At 40.2% G+C, this 26,498-nt stretch overlaps 2 protein-coding genes across 4 annotated transcripts in view; one reads left to right on the top strand and one right to left on the bottom strand.

The window, feature by feature from the left end:
• The window catches only part of BRF1 (BRF1 general transcription factor IIIB subunit), a 211,291-nt gene that overhangs the window by 95,237 nt on the left and 89,556 nt on the right, over window positions 1-26,498 (bottom strand). For both annotated transcript variants that reach the window (XM_072428607.1, XM_072428608.1), the window contains one exon: window positions 2,405-2,554. In XM_072428607.1, the coding sequence (XP_072284708.1) occupies window positions 2,405-2,554 (150 nt within the window). The remainder of the gene's footprint in view (window positions 1-2,404; window positions 2,555-26,498) is intronic.
• Window positions 13,757-19,881, top strand: BTBD6 (BTB domain containing 6). 2 transcript variants are annotated; one of them, XM_072428610.1, is made up of 5 exons: window positions 13,758-13,990; window positions 14,165-14,447; window positions 17,459-17,549; window positions 17,639-17,757; window positions 18,478-19,881. In XM_072428610.1, exons 2-5 carry the CDS (start codon window positions 14,254-14,256, stop codon window positions 19,508-19,510), a joined length of 1,437 nt encoding a protein of 478 aa, XP_072284711.1. In that variant the 5' UTR covers window positions 13,758-13,990; window positions 14,165-14,253; the 3' UTR covers window positions 19,511-19,881. The 2 variants fall into 2 exon arrangements, with proteins under 2 accessions (XP_072284710.1, XP_072284711.1); XM_072428609.1 differs by having other exon boundaries at window positions 13,757-14,447.

Raw genomic sequence — 26,498 nt, 5'->3', positions numbered from 1 at the left:
ATATTTTGAGGATTAAAGCCCATTAGGATCCATTGAATACCTTGTGAAAACACAGTCTGTGCAGAATAAATGGGCTACGGTTGGGAGCAAAGGACTCTGGGAGAATAGCTATTCCTGTTTACAATACGGAGCAGATGGAGGCCATGTATCATAAATAATGTGCAATCTATAATCATCTCAACACCTAATGTTTTTCGCTCTTCTCCATTAGACTACGGAAGAAAACACATTCACAGAAAACGCACAGGATCCAATGATGCATTTCATATTAGCGCGGCAATTAAACTGCCGGAAAAATGACGATTCATTTGCAAGCACGCTTTATGACAATGATATTTCCCGGTGAAATGATCTTGTCGAATGGCCTCTGCACGGTTATAATGGACAATGAATAGGTCACATCAGAAAGGTCATTCTCCCCTCAGAAGACACATTTTTAATAAGCTTGCAGTGTCTGAAATTCACATTATCTTGAAACAAAATTACAAGGATGAAGAAAAAAGGTATAGACAGGCAGACATTGGACATTTTGAAAATCTAGCAATAAAGAATGGGGATTTTCATGCACCAATAAAAGCAATGGAGCACAGTCATTGTTCAGATCTACTATGAAAAAATAGAAGCCTGACATTGGCAACGTCACCATACAGATCTAAGTGGGAAGCAAAGCCTTAGTAATAGAGGCAATCTTTCCATAACCCAGTAGTTTTAATCAAAAAGGAAGTCAAAACAAACCTTGCTGGGCAATTGTGTTCAACACTAACTAATTTAACTCTCCCTATATACGCTTCCTAAAGTGATGGTGTCCAAAAAAAGCGCCATAGTTTCAAGATTTGAAACAAGGGAGATATTGCAATTGCGTCAAAGGTTGAGAGTTTGTATGATTTTGCTTTAGCAGGAGCTACTCGACATTTGGTCTGCTAAATAATCTATTCTTAAAGAGAGTATGTCTTAAATAACTGAATCAACCGTTATATTAAATGCTTACTGACCCCAACTATTATTTGTGATCAGACAGGGCTTTATTGCAAAAAGAAACAGGCAGTGTCCCTTCTGCAATAAGCATTAATACCGGCCTGGTAGCTCTGTGAAGCTGTCAAATGAGCTGCACATGTGCAGATCACCATTGCTTGCCAGGATATCCAGCATATACTAGCTTCTCTTGCCAGCACTGAATTAAGTCACATGTGCCTGTACAAGAGTTACATCATCCCAGCCCTGCCAATCAAGATGGCTGATGGCTGAATATTGCAAGAAGAAGACCAGAAGGAATAAGATGGCGGTGCCCTGCACGGAATAATAATAGGCGAGTTTTCCAGGGTTTAGTTTCTCTTTAACATAACCAGCTGCTACAACTAGGTTAAATTTTGTTTTGATTGTTTTTTTACATATCAGAATTACATATCAAATGTGTTGTCCTGTCAATAAAAAAAACCTGATTTATAATATCATAATAGAAAGTCTTAATAGAACTAAGTTCTATAATTCTTCACCTACACAACCTACATTTTGGGAACAAATGCTGATTATATGTGAATAGAATATGCTGTAAAATTTAAATATGTTCCATTAATTATTATTCTTTATGAATTATGCAATAACTCAAGCAACAAAGGGTTGACATTTTTAACAAGCTCAGTGGTGAACTAAAAAGCAGATATTTCACTCTTGATGTCTTCATGAGCACCAGGCAGGGTATTTAACTTTTATCTATCCAATATAAGCAAAGGAGTATTGGGAAGTATAATATACAATGTGTCGATAGCTAATGGTTCCGAGGCATACAAATGCGGTTCACTCCTGGGCAACCAGTTCTCAAAACATTAGCTGGCAAATCTGGGTCAGGGTGCAGCTGTTCTGTGGAGTTGTAGAAAGAGTTATGTGCTATGGAGCCAATGTTTAAAAAGCCTGCAATGGTATGCATCATCTTTGTAAATTTACAGTGTATTTGTGCTTCTGGCAACCTACAAATCACCATAGAAAAAAAATCATGATGTCTTGACCAGGACCAGGCAGCAGCTTGTCTGGACATCAGTGATGGATTATCAGTCTAAACTCTTGGACCGCAGAGGGTAATGTATGATTGGAAAGGTGTTAATTTACTTATCTTATCAGCCTTATTAACTTGTAGAAAATAAGTGTCCTAGATTGCCTGTTCTGCATTAAAGCCATGAACTGAATCCAAAGACTGAAAAAAGACTCAAGTTTGAATTTGAGTTTGACAAATAAGGCCAAGTGTGAGCAGGCTTGCAGCCCAGCCAGATACTATCACAGTGCTCCAGCAATGAAATAAAAAAAGCTAAAAAATATTATATTAAATATAAAGACTATATATAATATAAATATAAAGCTTTCATAAAGGCAATGGGTAAATTATACCCACAAGAAAACAAAAATCCCATACCGGCACCACAGAGCCCAGATGGCCGTCGACCAGTGTGCATCCAATCCCTCTTCATTCTCTGGACCAGTCTCAGTGCGGTCATGGAGACTTCATGATTCTTATCGCCAAACTCCAGCATATGTGCAAAACGTGGAATGTACAGGCAAGGATCTGCAAGAGAGAACAACTGGTAACTAAAACAGAAAACACTGGATAAATGGCAAGAATACATACTGTAACTTTTTTTAATTAGGCTACAAATATCCTATTACTTAAAATCTGGCAATGAATAGTTTTTAGATGAAAAGCTTTGTGTAGAGATTGCAAAAAAAATTTAGTTTTTTGACCTAAAGGATCTAAACCACTCTTAAACTTCATAGATCAGAGGAACCTATGAAATAATTTCCAAAGTTTTAGGATGCGGTGCGAAATATGATTTTATCTACAACTTGCAGCACTAGATCTACCCAGGCACTGTTGGGAAGGAGCTCCAACACTGACCAATGCTAAAAACGTCCCTTAAATCCTCTGAAGAACTCCTGATTGAGAAAGGCCAGTCTAGACAAAGGTCCAAGATCCAAATATTCAGAGCTTTTCCATTCAGCAAAGTTTTTTCACAGCTAGTTCCCATGCAGCTTAGGTATTTAGCTTCAGTCTGTTAGTGTGTCAATGGCAGAAGCAGCTCTATGCAGTGAAAGATTGCTGCATGATATGTAAAAAATGGATAGGGTACTGTTATAAGTGATAAAGACCGAATGGAAGCCTGGTCATGTGACTGGTCGAAGTCAAATGAACAGCTCTCTACCAATCATTAAGCTATGTTAGGCACTGCTGATTTAACACCGTGGCCACTATTTGTCCGTACCTCAGATTGTTTTTTACACATCCCCTACGGCTGATTTTGGGTGTAAAGGAGACTATGGAAAGTCAATATTAAGCTGCAGGTTAGGAAACTAGCTACGTTCAAATATATATGTTTACCCTGAAGAAGCCAAAAGGCGAAACGCATCGGGAAAGAGGCGTATAACTGTTACTTATCTTCAACATTGGCTATGGTGATTTTCAACTGGCCAAAGTATATAGAGAATCCATGTATCGTTAAACAAGGTCAATGCACCCTATATTATTAACCAGGGAATTACCTTTAATATTAATATTGTTTGATTTATAATATGTAATGATGTGTGTTCTATTGACTCTATTGTTCTATTGATGTATGTTATTTGTACAATTAAAACATAAATTTCACTTGCCATCGAAAACACCCCTCTTTCCCCCTTTTTTTTTTGTATTTTTCTCTCATATGTTTCTAGAGTTCTTTAAATTAATACCACAGCTATAGTAGAAGGCAAGGTTTGTATTTTCCTAAATAATAATAAAAAAGCCAATGTATATTATTGAGCAATTTTATATGTCTTATCTGTACACCTTTGCATGCTGGTGGTAGTAATAGCCAGTATTTATCAATATTAAGTAACATTGTAGAATAGATAGCAGCGGAAAGGCCCTGTTGTGTTTATTTCCCCTACCCAGGGTCAGTAGAAGAGAGATTCAGGGAGATAAGGAGGATGAAATGAGAACGATGCACACACATAGGCATAGAGAAGAGATGGTCAAGGACAAAGAAAAGGTCAAAAGCGGAGGTAAGATAAAAGAGATAGATGACAAACCATTTTCACCCAGACATGTATGTGTGGATAGTTGGGCCTTTTTGTCAATACTGATGTAGGATATGGCAAGTCTATAATGGTATAATATGTGATTCAGAGAAAACCTGACAGTGCTCAGAGGGCTCATTGGTTTGTAAACTAATGGACCCTCAAAAGCACCTTAAAGTGTATGTAAAGGCAATTTTTTTCCTTTTGGGTAATGTAGGTAAGGGCTAGAAGCTATGTCTCCCCGCTAAGGAGATAATCTGCTTCTTTTTTTTGTCTTGGTGACTGTTGTCACTAAGGCAGAAAGTGAGAGGAAATAAAAAAATCTTGAAATGTTATCAGAGCAGGTAGGGAAATCCTTCAGTGGGGACCTTGCTCCAGGACAACTTTCTAGGTTTTTTTTTTTACTTCGGAGAGATTTTCTCCAATATTCTGTGCTATATTTGGCATAGGAAGGGAAATCTCTCTAGTGGGGGTTAGAGAACATAACAATGGACATAAAAATAACTCAACATTTTTATCTGCTCTTCAATGCCTCCCTGCAGATCTTGATTTATGCAATGTACTTCAATAATTATCAACTGCAATTATCTTTTACCCCATGCACTGTCCGAGTTTTCTAGGGTTTTTGCCAAGTCTTCTAAGCAGTTGCCTGACTGAAGAGCTGTACAGCCCCTGCAAATGCAAGGGTATTGTATGGCTCAGTGGTTTGCTGCTCCTAGGAGAATAGCAGTAGTTTGCTATGCATACTGGAGTGGCTAAACAGTTTTAGACCACAAGTCTGAAAGATCCCTAGTGATTGGATACTGTTACTGCATGCTGCAAACAACCAGCTTTCAGCAGACGTCATTTAGAGCTATAATACCACTCATGGTGGCTCAGAGGTTGGCTTTTACAGTGCTGGGTACAAGGTTTGAATCTCGGCCAGGACACTATCTGCATGGAGTTTGCAGGTTCTCCCCGTGTCTGCTTGGGTTTCCTCCGGGTACTCAGGTTTCCTCCCATGTTCCAAAAACATGCAGTTAGGGTAATTGGCTCCCCCCAAATTGACTTTAGACTGTGGTATTGACATAGGACTGTGGTAGGGACATTAGATTGTGAGCTCCTTTAAGGGATAGTTAGTCACAGTGGTCTTGTGGACACAGTGTAAAGAGCTGCCTAATATATCAGTGCTATATAAATACTGTGTAATAATAAAATAATAATACACAATCTTAAAGTAAATTTTTAGTTAGCATAAAAATGGAAAACAAAATGCTGTCTGCAAAGAAAAAAATGTTACACTTGATTACAGTCACCCCTAGAATCTTTAGTATGTGAAACTTGCCTGGTCTCCAGCTGCATGCATTGGATTGATCTGCTAGCCCCTCTTGCTCACCACTGTGCCCACAGGGTATGGTGAAGGAAACCACTGTGTACAATGTGGGACCAGGAATCAGACATATCAGATTTTGAAGATTCTTTGGCCAGCTGTATATATTTAATTACAGCACAGATCAGTCACAGAGATGGCAGATGAGTTAGGTATGACATTTTTTTGCATGTGAAGATTGTTTTTTTATCTTTATTTGAAACAAGGTTGCTTTACAAATGAATTTCTGCCAACAGTTCTTTAATTTATAAACCTCAAATCATGATTCAATAACCAATGTGCCCTAGTAGTCTGAAGTCAAAATAAAAATCAGACTACTCATGCACATAACCTCTGATAGAACACTCATTTTATTACAGGCAGAATGGTTCTCTTCAAACTCTGAGATCTTAACAACAAAATAAAAAAGACAATCTAACATAATGACTCAGAACTGGAGGAAGGGCAAGGGCCCTAAAAAGGGTGCAAAGTCCCCTTCTTCAAAGCCAAAGGAAATAAATGTACATGGTTTCCCAACTCTAAACTCCCTTCTTGGTGTACACAGTGAATAATAAAATGTGGTAATCACATGCCAATACTATATTTTATTAAAAGTGCACATCCACAGAAGGATGGAACTGAAGAGGAAGGTGTTTATTCTGCAGAGAGGGAGTAGCTGATGTAGTAAGGAGTGTGCACTGGTTTCCTCCCTACCCTGACCTCTGAGAAAAGCAATAAAGCGGGAAAGGCTAACCAAACAATGGCTGTTTACAACTCAATATAAAAAGCAGCAACAGGGACAAGTAAAACCATGTGTCTAAAATGGGACAGGCATGTGGAGTCACCCTGAATTTAGAACAGAGTTAAAGATTAGGACACATATTGATGACATTCTGCAGGTATTGAGCAGCATGGAGCTTTAGGTGCGATAGTAGGTAAGTGATTGTGAGGTGTGGACTTCTCAAGGCCAAATCCCTGCCCCTGCACAGGATTATGCCGGATGTCATGTATGGAATTTGTAGTATTTGGGTAAGCCACCTATGTAAGCCAAGAAGCTGCCATTGCTGGTTTTGCCTAAATACTGTGCCTAATGTTTGAGGAACGTGTGGGGAAAAACTGCAAAGTAGATGAGATTCTGAGATTAGACAAAGAAGGCCATCAAATTTAGAATCAAATTCAGGCTATTGTACTTTGCTCTTAAATCCCGTCACAGCTATTGTCCCACTTACATTTCTGACCTGAAACACAAATATAACCCTAGCTGTCCTCTCCACTCCTCCTAGAACCTAATGCTATTCCTCACCTATAACCTCTTCCCATGCATGGCTCTCTGGAACTCCCTTCCTTATCCTATTAGGCTTGCTTCTACTTCCCACATAAAGCCCTTAAACACTGCTTTTTCAAAATTCCCCACTCATCTGCCTCATAACCAGTCACTAATTACCCATAATTCCATATTATTATTATTATTATTAATAAACAGAATTTATATAGCACCAACATATTACGCAGCGCTGTACATTAAATAGGGATTGCAAATGACAGACTAATACAGACAGTGATACAGGAGGAGAGGACCCTGCCCCGAAGAGCTTACAATCTAGTAGGTGAGGGAAATTCACACACAATAGGATGGGAGATATGTAATGGTGGGAAGTAGAGACAGTTTCAAAAGACAGAAGAAGATGGGTAGGCAAGTTTGAAAAAATGGGTTTTAACCGCTCTTTTAAATGAGCAGAAACTAGGAGCAAGTTGAATAGGACGAGGAAGACCATTCCAGAGAGTTGGGGCAGCTCTAGAGAAGTCTTGTATCCGTGCGTGTGATGAGGTTATGAGTGAGGAAGTCATTAGTAGGTCATTGGAGGAGCGGAGAGAGCTATTGTGTACTACTCTCCCTGACCTCTTAGATTGCAAGCTTTTCTGGGCAGGGTCCTCTCGTTCTCATGGTCTGTATTTGTCATTGCCAAATCCTATTCATTGTACAGTGCTGTGTAATGTTTATGCTCTTTAAAAAAATTATAAAAAAGTTTTGATCAACAAACTACAAAGCGCATAAACAAAAAACAAAATACAATCAATATTTGCTGTGTCTAATCTTTGTTTCTAAAACATCATCAAATCTCCTCAGTGTTCTTTCCATCCCCCTTTAGATGGGCGCACCACCAAGCACTTTTCAGGAACCACCGGGCTGTTTTGGGATGTTCCTGAAAAGTTGGGTAACAATACAGGGGCTACAGCTTCTTCTCATCCAAAAATTCTAGGGAGAATACTGCTCCTGTTGTCTTTTAACTTGGTGCCGTTTGTGCACACCAGGGGTCCAGGCAGTGGACTCTCCAGAGATCCAGGAGACCTATGTAACACATACTACACACCTCTGCTTATCTCTCTAACATAGTGCTCTGTAGTCCTAACACACTACATGATCTCCTTGTTAAAGGTAAAAGCCCTTTTGCCACCATCTGATTAAACACATAAATGTAGTGCATTATAACTTAGCACAAAGCACATTTTACATTTCCTTCATTCAATGCAAAAATACATGGACACCTGACTAAAAGTGTATTAAGTAAAACCTGTATGGCTCTTTTATTGCCTTTTTAAATTATTACCATTATTTATAATGTGTTACTATTACATACAAAGAACAGTGCAACATCGCTGGTAAGCATAATTTTTCCACAATAAAAAAATAATAATAGAACACTGTACTGTACCTCAATGCACAGAGTTTTCTAGAATATAATAAAAACTGTTTTCCTTGCTGCTTTCAGGCGCTGTAAACACCCATTCACTGTCTTTACAACACAATGGTTTTAATGGGACCGTGGGTTTCTGACGTAGTTAAGAGAGTTTTGTTTTATTAAACAAATACAGCAATATCAATTGTATATTACAGATTAAAAGGGAACTAAGAAAAGTTTATTGTTAGGATTTACGTATACCTTAAGTACCCAGCCTCAATTTAACCTACAACCACATCTCAGACATTGATAAGCTTGTTTTCAGGTGCCACAAAACCCCTTTATCAGGAGAATGTATATTTTAAACCGGCTCACTCTATACAAAGGACTTGTCTTCTAAAGTTCTTGGGGAGGAGGCGAAAGTGACTTTGAGAAGGTCACACACTCCAGGAACAGAGTAACCAAATATAGCACATAAAACAAGGAGTTTAGGAAAGTTTCCTGCAACGAGCTTTAGTCCTGTTTTGTCAGGCACTGCATGGCTTAGAGGAGGAAATTATATTTCAGCTGCACCTTGAGCTACATTGTACTTACAGGATGCCAGATACTATCACTAAAGACAAGCTATTTTGTTGCTCTATTCATCCCAGATCTTTTAAGGCAGTGGATTTATAATTATAAGGCAGAACTGTGGCCCCCTGCCACAGCACCAAAGTGCCGCACATAAAGTTCAATATAGAGAGCTATGAAAAAAAAACTTTTAAGACTATACATATACCAGAAGAGATGGTCAGGGACTGCAGACAAGCTATAGGTATTGTTGGGGATGCAGGTGAAGGAGAATGGAGACATGTTATGTAAGTGCATGGAAAAAGCCAACAGAGACCCATCCCATTAAAGCTAGTAGTAGTCGCACACATTACATTCTGGTGGTTCAATCACCTTTACATATACCAACAGTTATGTGATGTTAGCACTCACTTCAGATCAGTTCATTTTATATCCCATCACACGTCACCACATTTTTGTTAGTAAATGCACCAGAGGTTGTGCACTCAGATCATAAAGCCTGAGGTCAGCTTCACAGATAGGCCCTGATTTATTAAAGCTGTCCAAGGCTGGGGAGAATACACTTTAATCAGTGAAGCTGGATAATCCAGCAAACCTGAAATGGATCCGGTCCAGGATTCAAAAACTTTGCTAGCAAATAGCAATTGACTTTGAAGAAATCAATTCCAGGTTTGCTGAATCACCCAGCTTCACTGATGGAAGTGTATTATCCACAGTCTTGGAGAGGAGCTTTAATAAATCAGGCTCATAATTTCTTGATATATTTCAGGTTACAAAAAGAACAACTTTAAATGAAAATGCTTTAAAATAACATTAAATCACAAAACATTTCAATCAACAAATCTATCTTTGTGCTGATTCTTGTTTTTTTTTTTTTTGTTTTTGTTTTTAAAATCTTGCTTCATAAATAAAACATCCCTAGAATGTAAAACAGCAAAGGACACAAGATCTATGTGATATCTCACGCATCTTGGCTCATATCTACAGCCTTATTTTTTTTTGTCTTTTAATTGACCTATTTATGCATAGATGGCTATTAAAGCCATGGAGCACCATGATAGGATTATCAAAGCTACTGAACTGCAACAGCACTGTGGGGATGTGGGGGCTGCAGAAAAGAATTATGCTGGATGAAATATTTATGCTACGCCGAGTCTTGTCAGGAATGGGGGGGGGACGCTAGGCATTCAATCGCAGTGCCTGCAGCACTGGAGATATTATCCGGACCTGCAAATCGCCTGCAGATCTCCACAATATGACACCAGTGAAAATGTAATAGGAACATAAATCTCACAGCGCTGGCCTTTGCACATGACTGCAAACACATTAGGGTGTGCAAACTTTTTGATGATAATTGGATCGACAATCTGTCTCCCCATCGTATTTGCCAAATCATTTAAACATTTGATGAGCAAAAACTCTGTGTACTACCTAAACATTCTAAAAAACTAGAACATTGCTTCTAACTGTCCCTTATATGGAACCAAATCCCTCTGCCCCTCTTTACTTTTCAGCTGTCCCTCTCTACATTCTGATATCAAAACATCTATATAAAAACTGATGATGTGGAAAAGATGGTATAAAGAAACAGTGGTAAAGGGGCAATAAATTGTAGTGTAGGTTTAACAAATCATTTTGTATGAATTCTTCCTGGTCTGTGCAATTCTGGGGGTCCTATACACTTCACGCTATATTTCCCTTTTAGGGAGGTTGGGGTGAATGCTATAATGTCTGCAAAGAACAAGTTGCCCTTATTAATAGGAAGTAACAAAATTATCTGTTTGGCATTCCTTGTGATTTGGTTTTATATAAGGAGTTAGTACAAACAAAATGCTATTGAATAAAATGTAACAATCAAGTTGTCATAATTACTAGTTTTATTTCCTGGTGTTTCAGGATTTCTCCCCAATTTGTGGTGTTCCTATTCTTATTACAATCCTCAGATATGCAAGTATGGGGACTAGGATCCAATGTGGATCTGTGTTATGTTCATGTAGGGCAAAGCAACAGGTTATTAATAATAATAATAATAATAATAATAATAATCAGGATTTAAATAGCGCATATACAGACAGTGACACAGGAGGAGAGGACCCTGACCCAAAAAGCTTATAATCTAGGAGGCATTAAAGTATATCCAAAGCCAAAACTACCTTTGGCAATTTTATAGGTTTATTGGTTAAATAAGTATGTAAGCAATTTTTATAGGTTAAGTGTCCCCTTGGGGAGATCTTTATCCTTTTCTGTTCCAGAGAGCCAACAAAGGACAAAAACCTCTATAAACCTGTTGTCAGAAAGGACATATTGAACAGGGGTACCCCTTGGAGATTCACACTTTGCTTTTGTTCTAACAACTGTACTAACAGAAGGGGTACATCTGTCCACCAGGGACATAGATGGCTAATGAAAACCTGACATGCGGTCCCTATCCAGGTAATAAAAAAGAAAACCTAAAGCAGGTTCAAAATTCTAACACAAGATATCTGCATATACCTGCAGCCGATTTTGTGTAGCAGTTGGGACACCAGGCATCACACATACATACACACTGGCTACAGGCAGGAATCCAAAGAGCTTGTTCGCCCTGTTACCCCAGTCCAAAATATTTATTGCCACAGAAATTTTTTGAGCCAAGATCTACCACCCATATCCCAGTCTTCATTTCTCTCTACCAATAGGACTTAAGAGATTGGTAGGGAAAACATGCTGGCCAATGAGGCTGTACTCATTATGATGGGCCAACAGGAATGTGGCCCAGTGTTAAGCCGATGACAGAAGGATTTTCAAGGTGTCTGTCGGTATCTACACTTCATGTCTGCAGTGGACCAAACATTATCGAGTGGGAGAATCCCTGTGTATGAGTACCTCTGAATGGCTTGAGCATATTGCAGGACCACAGAACAATGGCAGCACATTTGAGAGTTACAGCAAGTGATAGAATGCACATCACACCGCACTCATATTAAGAACATACAGCATAAATCAGATGGCCATAGTAGCCTGATGTGTTTTCACTTGACTAAGGAACATTAACACAGGAATGCTGATGACTCTCAAAACATAGTCTGGCCTGATAAATTCCTGTTTTAACCAAACCAGTAGGTTGGTAGGCTCCGGGTCTGCCATAATTCCTTGAAATTATTTTGAACTCGGACGACAACAACTATCCAACAACCTTTAACAGTTGAGTGATCACCTGATATCTGTGAAGTCATCATTAAAGAGACACTTTACTCCCTTAAATTGAAGCTGGCCTTTGTTGTTTTTAAGAACCACAATGCTCAGACCATTCTTCATCAAACACAGGTCTTCCACTGAGACCTGTGTTTAGGTCTCAGTGGAAGACCTGTGTACCACTGAGGCCTTTTACTTGGCAAAGTGAATGATCACCCTGCACAGGAATTTTGCACATAGCTCAGTGAATGTGTTCAAAAGCACAAACACCATTCATGGCTGCCGTAGAGGTAAGCAGAGAAGAGTGGGCTTTAGGTATATTTTCCCACTGGTAATAGGGTCGCATTAAAACTGGAGGAGTAGTTATATGCCCACACTTCTCTGGTTGAGCTCTTACTCCTTTTGGAATCCAGAACATGAAGAGCATGCATTTAATTCCTGTATGGGCTCTTGTTCTTCCTATGTGCTGCAAGAAACCATAACCTGTCCTGTTAGCCCACAAAGGGTGAACTGGCACCATGTTTTATCTAACCTGGCATTCAGGTGTTGAAGTGTACCTAAACTCGGAAATTTCATTCTACAAGAAAAAAGGTAGACAACCCTTTTATGTAAGGTAAAAAATTAAATAAAAAAAAAATAAAAAGGTGCAGCACCGCCCCCTAATTGTCTACCACCTAGGCGATCGAGAATGAATGTGAGTGCAAAGCCTGGGATAACTACATCACGCATCCAGGGAGGCTCTTGGATGCTCTTTCTGCGCATGACCGAGCATCTCAGGCATGCGCAGAAAGAGCCTTTTTTCCCCTATTCTAATGCAACCTGTTCTCCGCCCTGGTTGGGGGACCTAAGAATGAAAAACAGGAAAGAGGAGAAGAGGCAGGCACCGGAGCGGTGGGCCTTGGACAGGAGGCAAGAACCGGTGGAAAGCCACCCCGGGAGGATTGGACTGCCCTGGTGGAATGGAGGGTAAGTGTTTTTTTTGGGGCCCTTTCAAGTTTGGTCCAATTTAAGCCTTGGAAGCCAGGCTTTGGAATTAGATGGAAAAAGCCTTTAAAGTTTAACAGCCCTTGAGTTTTATTGGGTTCCATTTTTTTTTTAAATAATTCTATTGTAAGGGAAATATAAAACAGCAGACACGTTGAGATTAATTCTACAACATCTGCAGCAATCAGAGCAGAAACTTTTCCCCATGAATATAAAAATAGAGCAGATAAAGTCCAGCTTACAGCAGCGCCCTCTAGGGGCCACAGGCAGCAAGTGTCCATCCCAGATGTGTAGAGTGAAGGAAGGGGAGCAGCCCGCCCCTATAAGGTCTTCCTGCCATCTCCATAATCATGGCAACACACTCCACGGACAATCTTGCTCTGCAAAGTTTCCAGGCCTGGCAGTGAGGAGGCAGCAATCACCTGGTGGCTGTGTGAAGGTATACAGGGGGCTCCCAGCACCATCTATGCCGATTGCACATTAAGCTGGGCTGACACCCCATAGCTGTCAGCCCTTTGCAGGTGTCAGGCTTGAGATCAGCCTGCAAAGTTCTGATCACTGAATCTACAGGGGTAACTTTCTTGACTGCATTGCTCAGTGAGTGATGGCGAACCTGTAACTTTTTAGCAGTACCTTGATTTTTGTAGTGACCCCCATTCTTTGTAGGGTGCACGGATGGTGGGGGGTGCAGAAGAATGACATATTGTCTGATGGGGGAAGGGGGGTCCGCCCACCTCTCTCCCAGGCTCGGAGCTGCACACGTTGGTGCAAAGGCTGCTGCTGTGAATGGCAAGGGCGCTGCGCTGTGATTGGCCGGCGGAGCCGACACGTGGGCGGTCTCAGCTCTCTATGTGAGCTGAAGCTTTCCCCGGTCCTCTCCACTTAGAGTCAGTGCAAGGAGGGGCGGAGCCTGCCTGGGACCAGGTCTGTGAGGGGGCGGAGCTTGCCCGGGACACAGCACGATAAGGGGCGGGGCTTGCCCGGGACCCAGAGCTGTGCACACAAAAGCAGCTGCTGCTGAGTTCTCCGATCATGAGAGTCCCGGGCATCTGCAACCAGGGAGTCCGCTCATATCTACAGCCTGACATCTGGATATACTAAGCGGCTTGGAAATCATTTAATTAGAAAACAACCTCCCCTGAATGCTACTTTGGATTATTACACCGGCTCTTGAAGTTACTCGCATCGCCTGGTGGGTTCTAATTTTTTTTCCCCCTATGGACCAATTAGCGATCTCCTTTGATGACTTTGGAAGTTCATGGTGCCCCAAAGAGGAGCTAGTTTTCTCCCTCGCCCATGCCACTAGACCCAGGCTGCCTGGATGGCAGGATCATGAAGTGTTTGACTTTCTTTCTTCTGCTTCCAGAGACCTTAAAGAAGTCTAAAAAGGGTGCCCGGGCTAGCAGCAAGGTGCAAGCATGCTATGAGATAGTTCCCCTGGCTCTCAAGAGGAAGATGGCTGCGGAGCTTTACCCTGCCAGTGCTAATACCAATATCGCCAACAACAGCAATAACGCCGTGGTCACCGCCAAGAAGAACGCCCTCCAGATCCAGCAGAGCGCCCCGCCGCCGCCGCAACTCCAAAACCTGAACAACAACAACATCGAGAGTACCAACTGGCAGTCCTTCCATCCGACCCTGCGGGAGAGGTGAGCACATAGCGCCCCCTGCAGAGGATACAGGACAGGCAGCAAAGAGTGGGGATGCAGGGTATTGGTTGCATGAAAACATTGCTTGGAGCAGGGGATCGATACAGATCACACACCCTGCTCCTACCATACACAGGGCCCTGCCTTCCTAGCACTGCAATCACAGGGTATTAATATGCAGCCTCTGCAATCACAAGGGCATCATAACCAGGCTCTGCAATCACAGATGCATGGCATCCAGCGCAATCACAGGGGCATCATATCCAGGTACTGCAATCACTGGGGCATTGAATCCAGCCAGGGCAATTACAGGGGGCAATATTATCCAGTGCAATTGCATGACCATGATATCCTGGCATAGCAATCTTAGTGGGCATCACAAGCCAGTGCAATTTAGATGTATTCCACCCTGGCACTGTCAAAGGGAGTACAATCCACTCACTTCAATCACAGGAGATCTCTGGCACAGCAAAAGCAGGGCATTAAATGTAGGCATTGCTAGGACAGAGGTATTATATCCTGGCACTTTAAATATAGGGGCAGATCATATTCAAGCACTGCAATCACAGGGGCTTCATATCCTGTCATTGTAATCACATAAACATCATATTCAGACACTCAAATTGTAGAATTGTAACATTGAGGTGCTTCAATCACAGGGGCATCATAATTAGGGATTTTTGCAATCACAGGGGCGTGACATAAGCACCATAGTCATAGGGTAATTCAATCACAAGTGTATAATATTCTGTCTCTGCTATTACAAGGCTACATTCTAAAAAAAGAATGAATTAGCTGCTATTACTAGGCAAGCAGTCATCAGGGTGTCATGTCCCATCACCACTATACCAAGGACACACTACAACCAAGGGAGGTACATCCTGACACTGCAGTCACAGGGGCAATACAAACACAGAGGGGGTCCTTGCTGACACTGCAGTCAGAGGTATCTTTTCCCAACACTGCAATAACAGGAGTCCCATTGCTGACACTGCAATCACTCCCAAAACCTGCTGAAATTGTAACATTGCATTCAGTAGTGGATCACATTGTGACAATGTAAACAAGGGTGGGATATCCCAACAGCAGCATAGCCATAGCTGCATGTTAGCAGTTTGCTGACTTTCAGCCTTTTAAATTGGTTTGCAAGAGATACAAATTGCTGTCTTCTTTGTATCATAAAAAAACCTAAATTATTTTACAGGGCAGCACTGTTATATTAGTAGGGTATCTAGTATGTGACATGAATCAATGTATTACTCTAGAATAGTTATACAATTGAAATCCTGTGCAGGCATCACACACAAGCCCTGAGTTATAAGGCTGCTGGTATTATTAACATGCAGATTCTGCACTTATTAAGCTAGCAGGCATCCCCCACAACCCTGCAATGATTTAGCAAGCAAAGCATGCACTGAGCCATTGCTAATCTCCAAGGAGCATCAGCAAGAACACGACAAGGTCTAAGCATGGTGATACTGATAGGGGGGATTCCAAACTGCAGAGATGCCAAGATCAAACACTGGGTCAGGAGATCTGGCTACTACAAACTTAGATCATTGCTGGCACTATAAGAAACATTAGTGTCAATGTACAGAAAGATTTTCTATAGGATGATAGTGAACATTAAATCAAGGGTTTATTTATTGCAGACACAATAACATATTACAATTTACATCAGAGGGGAATACTGATTCCTTCCTTTAGATTATGGTGCTATGAATATTGAGTTCTGCCTTAAAAAAAAATTTTGCTCTACAAAAATATTGTTGTTTTCGGTTTGATTCCGAAATGCTATTCTTCCCCTATTTTATGTGCAATTTGCAAATAATATCATCAGGTCATAGCCTAGCAAATAGGAATTTAAATGATGTGCAATTAAGAAATGTTATATTTGATGAGAGCCGAGTGTTTCAAAGTAACAGCACACCCAACTTCTAGTGGCACAGAACCAATAATTGGAGTACTAAAAATGATGGCAATTCATTTATAAAAACATTTGCTTCAACTCTGCCACAGAGGAGCTTACACTCTGTTGTCCCTACACATAGGCTGAAAAAAGTGGCGACACAACTATAGGAAGACTTTACCAGTTTGTTTTGTTTGTGGAAATAGAAAAGTATCCAAGCTCAGTCCATGCTATAGCCTGTTTGCAAGTAAATCTAACTCGGGTATCAATGCTGGTGCATCAGTGTGTTTCTCTGGGTGAAAAAAATGTAACAGGTGTTCATACAAATGTTACTAAAGCTTGATTTGTTCATTCAAACTATTTTAGTTTTTAGTTTTAGATCATCAAGTGTATTTGCCTGTTCTGAGTATAGGTGACCCATTGCACTTTGAGAACTACAGTTACCAGCATGCTTGCTGTCTGGTGTCAGTACCTGGCATTCCTTCCTGTTTTTTACCTCCAGTCTCTGAATGGGAATTGACAGCAAGAAATTAGAATTTTTCCTTCACATTAACCCGCAAACAACTGGTAGGAGGCAAGGGACTATATTGGGGGGAGAGCTCATGTTGCCAAATAAAAATTTTTTTATTATTTTACTTTATTATTAAACAGGATTTATTTAGCGCCAACATATAACGCAGCGCTGTACATTAAAGATTTTTTAGACACTTTTGAATTGCTGAGCTCATTATAGGGGAAAATGCAGAATGTAATAAAGCATGGCGAGCAGTTAGCACTTGGTTGCTAATTCTCATATCTATAGCACCAGTGCATGGGGCATTAAATAAGCCAGTTGGTAATATGGCAAAGGTAAGCAAATCTAAGCAACCAATCCAAAATGAACTTTCAATGTTTTCTATAATAGTTGCTGTGGGTTACTGCACGTAGCTGCTCTTTGTCTCATCCTATTAGATAAGCCTTAGGGTATCATAGCCCACGACTTTCCTTCTACATTTAAAAGGACAGGCTGCCCAATTAAATTATGCTGAACAAATGTCATCCTGTACTGGAGAAGGATACTTTGTACCTGTAATGTTCTAAAGTGCACTTTCTTTTTCTTTAGAAACGCACTGATGTTCAACAACGAATTAATGGCTGATGTGCACTTTATCGTGGGTCCCGCTGGGGACTCCAAGAAAGTCCCTGCACACAAGGTATATTGGCATTAACATTGTTTGGAAGCATTTATTTATTTTTAATATGGCTCCAGTGTTCGATACTAAACTTTAGTTTTTACTTTTAGTACATTTTGGCCGTCGGCAGCTCGGTGTTCTATGCTATGTTTTATGGAGATCTAGCGGAGGTGAAATCTGAAATCCATATCCCAGACGTGGAACCTGCAGCGTTTTTAATCCTTTTAAAGTAAGTGGTCATTAAAGAATTGGAAAAATTGAGCTCTGCAGCAAACATAAAAGCTTATAAAATATGCATCTCTTAGCTGGCATTAATGGCTTTCTCTGGAACTGAAGCTTTAATAGGGTTATCTGAACAGTAGTTCTAAACCACAAAAGCTTTGTGTTTTGATTATGAGACAGATACAGATATATCTGTAAATCATTGCCAAAGGACAAGTATTCACGGAGCAGTTTTTTGTTCCTGGAACAAGAAGTTTAGATTGTTGACTTGCATGCTCACAATGGCACCAGTTTAACTTTTGAGCAATCAATCAGCTGGCTTGTTTGTGCAGTCAAACATCTCTGGGTGGTCAGTTTGTTCAGTTTTCATTGGATATTGCAGTCACAGTTTCTTAGCTTAAAACTGCTGCAAACTCTTAACTGGACAGAAACTACTAAACAAACCTGTACTGAAAGAATTATGAAGGCCCCAACTGTTGACCTCCCCTGAAAGTGCAGCCTTCAGTTGTAACATGCTTGTTCTGGGCAGTGGCAAAGTAATAAAAGCGGGCAACTGACTCCCCTCTTCCATGGCAGCTCAGTACTGTACATGTTTCCTTTAAATGTGTTTATTTATGCATTGCCATGAATTCCCTTTTGTCTCCTTTGAGTAAAAGAGTCACACTGAAGGTTAACTGGCTCTTAAAGCCCCGTAATCAAATGTTAATGTCTCAATTCTTCTTTGTAGGTACTTATACAGCGATGAGATTGACCTGGAAGCGGACACTGTGCTTGCAACACTCTACGCTGCCAAGAAGTACATTGTTCCTGCACTGGCCAAGGCCTGTGTCAATTTCCTGGAGACCAGCCTAGAGGCCAAGAATGCCTGTGTTTTGCTTTCACAAAGCCGACTTTTTGAAGAGCCTGAGCTGACTTTGCGGTGTTGGGAAGTTATAGACGCTCAGGCAGAGCTAGCGCTGAAGTCAGAAGGCTTCTGTGAGATTGACTTGCCTACTTTGGAGATTATTGTGACACGAGAGACTCTCAACACAAAAGAGGATGTTGTGTTCGAGGCGGTTTTGAACTGGGCAGAGGCTGAGTGTAAAAGGCAAGGCCTGCCAGCCACCCCTGCCAATAAAAGGAATGTATTGGGGAAAGCACTATACTTGGTGCGGATTCCAACCATGACTCTGGAGGAATTTGCCAATGGAGCTGCACAGTCAGACATTTTAACCTTGGAGGAGACACGCAGCATTTTTTTGTGGTACACAGCTGCTAACAAACCGCAATTGGAGTTCCCGCTGGTTAAAAGGAAAGGACTGGCACCTCAAAGGTGTCACAGATTCCAGTCGTCGGCTTACCGCAGTAACCAGTGGAGGTACAGGGGCCGCTGTGACAGCATCCAGTTTGCCGTTGACAAAAGGATATTTATTGCTGGTCTCGGGCTTTATGGGTCGAGCTGTGGCAAAGCCGAATACAGTGTCAAAATTGAACTTAAGCGGCAAGGGGTGGTCCTTGCCCAAAACCTGACTAAATTCATTTCTGATGGATCAAGTAACACCTTCTCAGTCTGGTTTGAGCACCCAGTGCAAGTAGAACAGGACACGTTTTACACTGTTAGTGCCATCTTGGATGGTAATGAACTTAGTTACTTCGGGCAGGAGGGAATGACGGAAGTGCAGTGCGGAAAGGTGACCTTCCAGTTTCAGTGCTCTTCGGACAGTACCAACGGAACCGGGGTGCAGGGGGGACAGATTCCCGAGCTCATCTTTTACGCATGACGCATTTCACTCCCCAGCTACCGCTAAAGCACACACGACTCGCCCCCTTTCACCTGGTTGGTCCCGACACGCACTGAAAAAGGGGGTTGTAGGCATTTTTGTTTTTTTTCTATGTTAAAAATGTACATCAGAATGTAACAAACTGCCTGTCAAAATTCCAAGTGAAGGAATGCTTTTAGAGTTTAATCTTATTTTATTTATTTATAAACTATTTGAATTATTAAAACTGCAACATGCAGGGAGATGATAAAGAAATCCGCACACAATGTGCATTTATTTTGTATATAGATAACTTGTTAAAAAAAAAAAAAGCAGGCTCCAAGGAGAACTGCAATTATATATGTTACATAAAAGATTTTTACTTATACCCAGATATGCTTTATCTTTGTTGTTTTTTTGTAAGGGAGCAAACTTACTACAGTTGTTCCAAGTCAAAACATATACATTAAAACCCTGTACAGACATGTAGTAATTGTCATTGGAACGGATCTTTAGTGATCATTTCCAGCCACAGTGGGACTAAGGCTATTTACACACGTCAGATGATTTTTGTCCAATAATTGCCTCAGGCTGATATCAGACGAGAATCTATCTGTTAAGTGATCCAGCAGCATAGATCACAGATCATGAATGTTGGTGGACTGCCAAAGTTTGTCTCAAGAAACAAAAATCTGGCATCTGTACACTGCTTTAGGCTCAAAGGGACAAATATATAGGAGACAAATATATGGAAATGTCTCACAGCATATGCAAAATAATTTACAAGAAAAATATACTGACAGCTACAGGCTTTTCAGTTCAACACTGTTTTTTAATAATCATTTTAAATAGGGCCACTAACCTTATATATATTACTGGATTTATGTGACTGAAGTAAATCTATAACATGTAGAGCAAGATATAAACCAGATTGCAATTCATGCTGCTAGTGCAGAGTAAATTTTCCAGTCATTTGCTCATTTTTACTGTTACTGCGGTGTTTCATGTACACCCAGCACTGCTTTTAAATAATGCTGTGGGAATGTAATTTCCTCTGTTGCTGTTGGCAGCCTATTATAAATGAATGCGCTGCCCTCAAAGCTGTCAAAAGCAAAAAAAGTTGCTAACAAAACAGAGGGGTTCTGTAGTCCTCAGAGCTGCAAACAATGCAACTAATAAGGAAGCAGCAAGGGTAAAGAGTACCCACTGATAAAAGCTTTTTATGATCATCAAGTATGTTGTGCAGATATTGAAAAGATATAACACATTCATTTTAATAATTACCAGGTTAAAATAGCCCAAATAGGAGTTTGTTGGTGTGTACTCATATGTAATACCCCAACGTCAACTAAATCAAATCAATCTTTGTTCATCATCAGTTGCAGCTGAGAAATTATAGGAAATAAACATCCAGCAATATTCCTCGCCTATTTAGGTCTAACAAATAGATAAATTAATAACTCTTTCCGTTTTGAGACTCCTAGCAGTGTGTGATCCTGAGAGATAGATTTCTCATGGCTGAGATCCCCTGTGTGCCAAGTCCCAATGAAACCTATATGATGCAAACAAAGATAAAGAGATCGGTCTCAAAGGATCTAAATGTTTAGCCTGAGCTGAAAACAAAATCATTTCACTGGCCATACACAGGGCTGTTTTCATCTAAGTTTGGCTCTTGAAATTAAATTAATGAACAAATGTAGTACCCTAGTTGCATTATATATATATATATACATATATACACACACACACAAACACACAATTGGCCATAGATTGGTTTAAACTGGCAGATTGTGAATATGGCCAGTGTGGGGTTGTGGATAAAATGGCATAATACAAGTAAAGCAACGGTTACTGAGGAGTTAAAACACTAACAAGCGATTAAACTCCCTGAAGAAAAGCTGGCCTTACAGACTACACTCATAACCAAGGTAATTACAATCTATATAACTATGTACTGATAAGGGGCAAGGGATTTATTATGGAAGTTAATTTGCCATATGTATGGCAGTTCATCTTTATTAGGTTTAATAACAGCTACACGGTTGCTGGCACATGAGGAACTCTGGACCAGGTAGCCCAGATTGTTTTGCCTCAATCGTGTATGATTTAACATTTTATATACTATTGTGGTCTTTTTACTTAAAAAAATTTATTGACCTAAAGAAAAACCACAGTACAGATCTGTAATACTTAATTTCGATTTCCCCTTTCCTACTAACACATGGGCCCTGATTTATTGAAGCTCACCAAGGCTGGAGAAGATGCAGTTTGATAAGTGAACCTGGGCGATCCAGCAAACCTGGAATGGATTTCTTCAAAGACATTTGCTATTTGCTAGCAAAAGTTTTTAATGCAGGACCACATCCATTCCAGGTTTGCTGGATCACCCAGCTTCACTGGTGAAAGTATTCTCTCCAGCCTTGGAGAGCTTTAATAAATCAGGGCCATGGAGTGAAGTGATCCAGCTGCCACATAATTCACCTTTCCTGGCACTGGAGGGGGCAAAGAACTAGCCTCCAGCATTGTCTGTGGTCTCTCTGCAGATAATGTTTCCTTATTTCAGAACCCTTTTGATCTTTGTATTGTGGTAATGCAAGTAAAGGGTTGTGATGCCATTCATTGTAAATGACACCAAAGACAACCCAGTTGAGTTGTAGTGAATGGCAACGCATGGTAGTGTTTTGTATTGTTTTCTTTCTTAAGCATATTAGGGTGCATTGTTAATGGGATGGCTTAATGCAACAAGCATTATCATGATGCATAGAGGCAAGTGGGACATTGCTGGCTTTCCTTTTCATGTTCTACGCAGTGTTTTCATGTGTAGCAGCTATCTGGTTAGAGGGGGAATACCCCATGTCAGGGCCTCCAGCAAGGAAAACCCTGAGCAACACATTAGTAATATTACCAAATGCCTCTTTAAAATCCCCATAGACTAGTAGTCAGAGGCTGCAGTGGCCACAGATCCCATTAATTTTATAGGTGTAAGCAGAGAGGTGCCTAGGCACACGCAAACAAAAATTGAACATTTTGTTTTTCTTTAGGCATTTCGCGCAAAAAGGTAAATTGTCAGTGTTATGCTTAAGAACAATTACCATTTCTGGATGCTCTATTTAACATTAATTTACCTATTGGCACATCTGAGTTCCACAATTGTGGTTACTGATAAAAGTAATTTAAAAAATCAACAGAATAAAGTTATCTACGGACCCTATATTGCTAGAAATAAAAGGGCTGGGATGACTGTTCGATTTATATTCATTCTACTGTCAGCATGATGTGATGTTAGAATTGCTACATTCGCCATGGAGAATTCATTTTTTTTTTTAGATAAATGAGAATTGATCACCAAAACAGTTTTTTATTGTTCAGGGTACTAAAGAAAACAGTCTTTTGTATTTCAGTGGGCAGGTTACTGAAGACACATCTTAGTGGAACCTCATGGGCAGACTCAGCCTTAAGTATTCTCTCCAGCCTTGGAGAGCTTTAATAAATCAGGGCCATGGAGTGAAGTGATCCAGCTGCCACATAATTCACCTTTCCTGGCACTGGAGGGGGCAAAGAACTAGCCTCCAGCATTGTCTGTGGTCTCTCTGCAGATAATGTTTCCTTATTTCAGAACCCTTTTGATCTTTGTATTGTGGTAATGCAAGTAAAGGGTTGTGATGCCATTCATTGTAAATGACACCAAAGACAACCCAGTTGAGTTGTAGTGAATGGCAACGCATGGTAGTGTTTTGTATTGTTTTCTTTCTTAAGCATATTAGGGTGCATTGTTAATGGGATGGCTTAATGCAACAAGCATTATCATGATGCATAGAGGCAAGTGGGACATTGCTGGCTTTCCTTTTCATGTTCTACGCAGTGTTTTCATGTGTAGCAGCTATCTGGTTAGAGGGGGAATACCCCATGTCAGGGCCTCCAGCAAGGAAAACCCTGAGCAACACATTAGTAATATTACTAAATGCCTCTTTAAAATCCCCATAGACTAGTAGTCAGAGGCTGCAGTGGCCACAGATCCCATTAATTTTATAGGTGTAAGCAGAGAGGTGCCTAGGCACACGCAAACAAAAATTTAACATTTTGTTTTTCTTTAGGCATTTCGCGCAAAAAGGTAAATTGTCAGTGTTATGCTTAGGAACAATTACCATTTCTGGATGCTCTATTTAACATTAATTTACCTATTGGCACATCTGAGTTCCACAATTGTGGTTACTGATAAAAGTAATTTAAAAAATCAACAGAATAAAGTTATCTACGGACCCTATATTGCTAGAAATAAAAGGGCTGGGATGACTGTTCGATTTATATTCATTCTACTGTCAGCATGATGTGATGTTAGAATTGCTACATTCGCCATGGAGAATTCATTTTTTTTTTTAGATAAATGAGAATTGATCACCAAAACAGTTTTTTATTGTTCAGGGTACTAAAGAAAACAGTCTTTTGTATTTCAGTGGGCAGGTTACTGAAGACACATCTTAGTGGAACCTCATGGGCAGACTCAGCCTTAAACTGCCTTAGAGTTTGAATATACAGGTCCTGGATATTCCACACGAAGATCTCTGTGCTACGATTTCTGGCCAGCGTTTTGCAGATGCCCACCCACCTTTGTGTATTCCATTATACATTATATAAAATAAATGAAAAAAACAGCAGTGACATTTAAAGAAGTGGAATAATCAAGTGCAGAAATTTCACCGACAGAGATATATGAAAACTGTCAAATGGTTCAGCCACCATCCACTAATAAATGAGTATCATTTGTGGATGTACTTTCCATTTAACTGTGGTGGCAGCCATCTTTCTTTACTTACTCTTACCTACCAGCAACGCACAAACAGACCCTTTTGTTTCTATTTATTTCATCCTGTTCTGGGGACATGAAGAAGAATCCCCTTGCTATTGTGAATGTTCTCGTAGCACATACATACAGACCATGTATGCACAGACACAAGGGCTTGTATGATTAGCAACCAACCCACATGGATCGTATTACAAAGAACAATATTCTAGGCTTTTAAACTGCAATTCCTTTTTTTGCTGTATTCTATAGCTCGATTTCCTTAAACTCCATTACTTCTAGAAGCCCTATGACAAATAGAGTACGGGAAGTTATTTGGCTGTGAAACCATTGAATTAAATTTTAATTTTACTCAAGCTCTGTCTGGCATATTTCTGATCCCTGCACTTAATTTGAGAGTCTTGATGCCATTTGATACTCCACAACCTAGCAAATTATTTTCTGATGATGTGTAAACAGGGGCCATGTGTGATAAAACAGAAGGTAATGGAGTGTGACACAATTAGGCTAAATAAACAGTGACTTTGGATTTTTCATTCTAAGTGCTCTGTGATGTTATGCTTGAACAAGGATTAGACTGAAACAAATATACATATAATTCTGTTTACAGGCACACAGCTGATAATACACACCTACCTTATATAAGGTAATAATTTAACACAAATACATGTAATATGTTCTAGGTTAATGTAAACCTGACCAAACCTAGTATATCCAAACTCTGTATAGCAAACTCTTTCCTTAACTTTGCTTTCTTGTAGCCCCAAGTCCGCAGGTCATATAAGGCAAGTAGGCTTTGTCCTTGGCGAATGCTGACTTTAAAAAGTTTGCATATATATATGTGGACTGAAGCAAAGGATCTGCATAGGACAGGGAACACCGTCAAGGTAGCAATAGGCACGTTTGCAAGCATGCACTACACTGTCAGTATAAGCTTAGGTTGGAAACTCTAAGACAAGTTTATTTTGTTTTTCTTTGAGTTGGGGAAGGATATCTTTTTAAACAGGTAAGGTTTTGAAGTTATTATAAACCTTTATTGAACTCCATTTAGCTGCATCTGCTAAATGCATTCTAGGTGCATCAGAATAAAAGATGTAAAAACTCTAACAGTTTGTTAGCTTTAGAATAGGTAGAAAACCCTGTCCCTTAGCACTATGCCGCAGGGAAGGACCCCTGTTCCCTCTGTGTGAAATCAGTGATCACTCTGCAGAGGTCCAACACCCCCCCCCCCCATGCATCTATTGGTCACCTAATACAATTGCTCTTAAGGCCCTTTGCAATAGATGACAGCAAAGATACACACAATAAAGAAAAGCTATGGGCTCACTGATGTTACAATCTCCATCATTGGGGTTCAGAGTTCTTACTTATAAGCTACCAGCAATTTTTTATTACTACATTACCAACCAGACAGTACAACTCAGTACAAATAATGTATAAAAAAGATCATCACAGAGCTCTGTGCTTGGTTTGCACAGTTAATATGGAATGTGTTTGCTTTCCAGGCTCCACCGAGACCCCCAAAAGATGCTGAAAACATGAGCAGTTAGTCATTTTTAACCAATCGATCTGTGTATTTTTGCTCGGTCAACACTGTTATCTGGTTCCACAAACACCAAAACAGTTAGTCCCTACAGCACGCTGTCACCAAGCTGCTAGACTGCTTGGCAACCAGAAATAATGACACAGGTATCTCACAAACAGCTAGTTAAAATGTGATTAGTTATAAAAGAAATAGACAACCTACACAAAGCATGTGCAATGATTACTCAGCTTAAAGAGGACTTAATAAAGAAAACGTGCATGAAGAGATCTGAAAAATGTTACTGCTAACCACTTTATCTAAAAATACTTGTTACATGTCATTCTGATTCACTGCAATACTAGAAGTACTAACTTTAAACAACTATGAAGATCTGGTATTCTTACACGCATAACCTGCAGGCATGTACAAAGTCAGTGACTTAAAGGTCCTTCTAGAAGGTCTCCTAATACCAATATCAGAGCTAAGTCACAGTCAATTTTTCTTTTCACTTTCTGGAGTTTTTCTTCCACCTTTCCACCTTTGAATCTGCTGGCCAACCTCTGATCATTTACAGTTCCTTTCTTATTTATCCGACTGCCCATTTTGAATTTCTTTCATAGGTGACTATCCAACTGCACATTTCCAAATCTCTTATTGGTAGCTCTTCCATTCCTATTTCCCTC

This window comes from Pyxicephalus adspersus, chromosome 12, assembly GCF_032062135.1.
Source record: "Pyxicephalus adspersus chromosome 12, UCB_Pads_2.0, whole genome shotgun sequence".
Classification (NCBI taxonomy): Eukaryota; Metazoa; Chordata; class Amphibia; order Anura; family Pyxicephalidae; genus Pyxicephalus; species Pyxicephalus adspersus.
Note: the sequence above shows the minus strand (reverse complement) of the source record. Positions and strands in the feature narration are given on the sequence as shown.